Source organism: Bubalus kerabau, chromosome 8 (genome assembly GCF_029407905.1).
Source record: "Bubalus kerabau isolate K-KA32 ecotype Philippines breed swamp buffalo chromosome 8, PCC_UOA_SB_1v2, whole genome shotgun sequence".
In the NCBI taxonomy this organism is placed as follows: domain Eukaryota; kingdom Metazoa; phylum Chordata; class Mammalia; order Artiodactyla; family Bovidae; genus Bubalus; species Bubalus kerabau.
Window position 1 is genome coordinate 90,674,423 of NC_073631.1, and position 5,166 is coordinate 90,679,588.

General features: G+C 43.8%; 1 protein-coding gene across 1 annotated transcript; it reads right to left on the minus strand.

The window, feature by feature from the left end:
* Window positions 1-321: 321 nt before the first annotated feature.
* TAS2R16 (taste 2 receptor member 16) lies at window positions 322-1,222 on the minus strand. Its single transcript, XM_055589510.1, is given in 2 exon segments — window positions 322-769; window positions 771-1,222. Coding segments are annotated over 2 exon segments (900 nt in total).
* Window positions 1,223-5,166: the final 3,944 nt, after the last annotated feature.

Genomic DNA, 5,166 nt, shown 5'->3' on the forward strand with positions numbered 1-5,166 from the left:
AAAAACAAAATGGGGACACCATGATTTCGGGTCTCTTGTGTTGAATATACCAGGAGAAAGATCCCAGAGATAGAGAGGTAGGGGAAGCCATGGGAGAGTTTGCACCAACCTGGGGGTTGTGGACAGGAGAAGGGAGCAGTGGCACAGAACAGAAGAGCTTGGTTGTTTGGAGATAGATGGCTGTGGGCAAAGAGAATGAGGCTGATATTTATGGTTTCTCATTGTCACACAGGGGATTGTCAAAATCCTGCCAGTTGGGTTATTGGTCTTAGTTGTATCAGTGCAAAAGCTCATTTGCGCAGAGGTCTTATCCGCTATGCCTCAGGCAGCTTCTAGGCTCCAGCACCTTGCCTTTAAAACTCTTTTCAGTTTGGCACTGCTCAGCATTAGTAAAGTAGAATGAATAGAGACTAATGCATAGATGATAGCTTCCCAGGCCCAGAACCAGGACTCTTTATTAAATAGGACATCCAATATGGAGAGGAGCATGGTCAGAAAGTAAAAGGTGAACAAGATGAGGAAGATGGCAAGGGACCTCAGGGCGGCAGAGTGAGCTTCCAGGCTGGAGTTGGAGCAGCCTGTGTGAAGGTCTTTCATCTGCTTCAGATGTCGGGATAATAAGGCCATGAGCAAGATTGTGGAGGCCAGGAACATGAGGAAAGGAATAACCAACACAACTACTTTGTACAGTGTGGTAAAATCCCACAGGAACGCCTCAAGTCTCTCAAGCATGGTGCTGTTTCTAGGGAAATGCTTCATGGAGATGAATATCAATGTAATAACTAGTAGCTGGAAAGATGGTAGATGCACAAGAAATCAGCAGAGAGCCCAGCAACAGCCGAGGAACCCATCTCACAATTCTCCACTTCAGCCAGAGGAAGATGGGGTGGCTGAAGAAGGAGACTTTGACACAGTAGAAGACAGCAAGCAAGCTGGTTAACCAGAAGGAAAGGATGTTAGTAAATTCCCAGATGATTCCAAAATACCAAAAATTGTAATTAGGGTAGAAGTGGGAGCCAAAGTTGTACAGCATCGATGACCACAGTTGACAGAAGCGGCAGATGCCCAGGCTGGTGAGAATCATGTCCACAGGTGGCAGCCTTTGAGTCTGCACCCACTCTCTGCCCAGCGCTACAACAATCAGGCTGCTCTGCCCAGTTATTGTCAAGAACTCGAGCATATAGATGATCATGAAGAAGACAGAGAGTTGGCTGGTTGTCATCCTTCTATTTCCAAGAAACTTCCTGGGCATGTACTCAGAATCTCTGCCACAGTTTCCAGTTTGGGACTGGGTTCCTGGCCCCATTAGTGTTTCACTCAAGAAAATACTTCCCTCCTGATGCAAATTTTCCCTGGCTCATTTTTGACTGCCATTTTCCTAGCTGCAGGATTTGCTTATGCTTTGCTTGCTGGTTTGTTATCAGGCCTGGATGCAGGGAAATGTGGTTGGAATGTGGACTCTTGCTTCTGAGGTGATTTGATTATTCCCATGTAAGACATCCCTATTTCATAATCATGCTGTTTATATCTTTGGAGGTGTCTTTAGCTTATTTCTCCATCATTTCAATAGCATAGTCTCATTCTTTATACCTAAAACTTGAACTACAGGAAAGATAAAGTCTTCTCTGTCCATTCATGTCCCGGTAATATTTCTAGTCTGCTCACTGAGTGCTGTAACAAGGTCAACTTCAAAAACCCCGCCTCCCCAGCTTCTGCAGCTGCTGGGCACAGATGCCACAATCAAAGTTTCAACCTCTCTAATGTGTGCATTCAGTCACTCAGTCATGTCTGAGCCTTTGTGACCCATGGAGTGTAGTCCTCCAGGCCCCTCTTTCTGTGGGATTTCCCAGGCAAGAATACTGGAGTGGGTTGCCACTTCCTTCTCCAGGGGATCTTCCTAATCCAGGGGTGGAACCTAGGTCTCCTGCTTGGCAGGAGGATTCTTTATCACTGAGCCACCTGGGAAGTCATTGAATCTATGTAAGAAACAATAAAGAAAATCTTTGCTGTGAGAGTCCACCCAAGAAATTGCAGGAAGCTGAGATCTTCAAGTCTCCTTCTCTAAGATGGGCAATTTTCTTCGCTGCCCATTGGACTTCTTAACTCAGAGAAATCACCGCACAGTGCCCACTCACTCGCTAAAATTGAGAGGTGGCTTCCTTGGCTATTGTTTTGCTGATTCCAGTACCTTGAGCTCAGGTTTTATATATCTTTAGGATATATAAAAGCTATATATATATATCCATTTGTTCCATTATCATCACTGTTTTTTTTTTTTTCCTTATGTGGTGAGGCTGTTTGTCACTGCTCCCACTGCTCAAGATGAATTGAAAGAGGGTCCTCTTACCACGAGTAAAACAATTTTTAAACTTGATATCTACTGAAGGGAGCAGCCTAAAGGATTTGCTCTCTTTGTTCGTTTGTTTCTGTAGTTATTGTCATCGAGCTTCCCCTTCCCTGACCAGCCTGTGGAAACAAAGGGAATTGCTGATGAGCATGACTGCGAATGTCCCTGACTCTGGTATAATCTGGTTTCTGTGAAATTGTAACTCGCTGTAAAGTCCCCACTAGATATTTCTGGAGGTGACTCCTGTGGGCTCGCAATCGAGTTTGACCCCAGGGGATGCAGGATGGGCTGCTCTGCCAGGCACCTGCTGAGGGTAGCCTCCTGGCGGTGCTTCCCTGTCCAGCTGTGGGGCCAGCTTTGGGCTGCACCACCTCTAGCTTGTGCTTTTGCTGCTCAGAACTCCACCCCTAAAGGCCGTGAGGCTGAGGGACCTAGCGGGCTGTCTGTGGGGGAGCAGCCCAGTATTCACGCTGAGCTGTTTAAGGAAACTTGGAAGCTTCACTCTGCCCTTCTATCTTTGTAGTCTCACTGGAAGCAAATTTGATTTGCAGCTGTCCAAACAGCTACAATGGTGGCTCAGACAGTACAGAGTCTGCCTGCTAGGCAGGAGCCCTGGGTTAGATTCCTGGGTTGGGAATATTTCCTGGAGAAGGGAATGGCAACCCACTCCAATACTCTTGCCTAGAACGTCCCTTGGACAGAGGATCCTGGCGAGCTAAAGTCCACTGGGTCGCAAAGAGTCGGACACGACTGAGTGACTAACTCTTTCACTTTCAAACAACAACAGTAGCACCCACTTGAGGCAAGCTCTTTTTCTATCAAGAGTCTAGGCCCACATTCCAAGTATTCAATGTTGCTACTGTGGAACTGAATGGCTGGTGGAGGGTGGCACCTTGGAATATGAAGACAGTAATTGAAAACCTCAGAGATTCATGTTGATTATGGCAGAAACCACCACAATATTGTGAAGTAATTATCTTACAATTAAAAATAAACTAAAAAAAAAGAAGAAAATCCAGTTTCTCTAGGCTATTAGTTTATAAATCTATCCTTTTCCTGTTGAATTTCCTTAGCACCTTTATTGAAAAATATAAATGTTGGTTTACATGGAGTCTCTAGTCTTCTCAACTTACCTATGTGTATAAATGTTCACCAGGCTTCCTCAGTGGCTCAGTAGTTAAGAGGCTGTCTGTACTGCAGGAGATGTGGGTTCAATCCCAGGGTTGGAAAGTTCACCTGGAGAAGGAAAGGGAAATTTACTCCAGTATTCTTGCAAGGAAAATCCCATGGGCAGAAGAGCCTGCTGGGTTACAGTTCATGGGGTGAGTGGCTGAGGACACATAAATGTTCACCAATACAATTTAAAAAAAAAAGAAAACCTCAGAGACAAAAAGAGCCTTATAAGCAGGGAACTTGTGAATTTGTAGTCTTTTGATACTATTTTGGACAACCGATAAACTACACATTGGGCTTCCCTGGTGGCTCAGGGATATAGAATCCACCTGCCAATGCAAGAGATGTGGGTTCAATCCCTGAGTCAGGAAGATCCCATGGAGAAGGAAATGACAAGCCACTCCAGTATTCTTGCCTGGAAAGTCTCATGGACAGAGGAGCCCGGTGGGCTACGGTTCATCGGGTCACAAAAGAATCGGACTCGACTTAGTGACTAAACAACACAGAGACATCAAGACTACACATTACTTCTAAATATCTAAATATTTAGGAATCCATAGCTATGTAGGCAGATCAAAAAATGAATTTAGAAAATAAGTTCTGGAAAACTACACCAGGTAGACACCAAATATTTAATTAGCCCCTTCAAAATTGAGAGGATAATTCTGATAATTACAGTTGACAAAGGAGACAAAATGAAAGTCATCGACCCTATGTGTGATAAGCACCAAGTCTGTATGCACTTTTAGTCATTCAAGGAAGAAAAAAGCAGAAGTAATCCAATATGAACCTTAGCATCCTTGAACATAAAACGAGAAACCACTGATGCAAAGGTAGACTATACTTAAAAATTACACTAGGAAACAGAATATTAGAAAGCATCTGATCTACATGCTTAACAAAATGAAAGAAGCAGGAAATTTTAAAAGGGAGATGACAAAACAACAGTTTGCAATTAAAAGGTGAATTTTGGTTGACATGGATCCAGATATAAGAGGGGAGAAAGATGAGAGAAAAAATGATGGTAAGTGAAATATGCAACAAAAGCATTACCATCTGTTTTCTTCCCTAGATACACCAGGCAGATTGCCTTCTGTATACACTGCCTTATTCTGAGAACCCGCAGGACCCAGGACTACTGAACTCCACAGGGGTACTCTCTATAATGATAGTGACCACTCAAGTAACCCAGATTCCCTTTGTGCAAGCTTGAATGTGATACATATAAAGTGAGTCCCTAAGTGGTGGTTGAGGTTCCCTGGAGTTAGCAGTTCAAAGGCTGGCTCTTTTCTTGTGTGTGCATGTGAATCCTGCCAAGTAAACTCTGGAATCAGCAACTAGAACACGGCAGCCCCTACTAGGTACTTAGAAAACAGCTGTTGAATGCAGGATGAATACAAGGAGAGCAGAGCATGCGTCCTACTGTATCACAAGAGCAAAGGCCTTGAAAATCATAAAACCAACCTCCCAGCATAATCGAGAAATGCACACATGTGATTACAATCTTATGTCATTCGAATTATTGAAACTGACAAAAGATGCTAAATCGGCAGCTAGTTTTTAGGGAAACACTTGTGGCTTGGGCATTTAATTTGAACTAATGCATCAAAATTGAATGGGACAAAAGGTGATTATAAGTTCCCCGT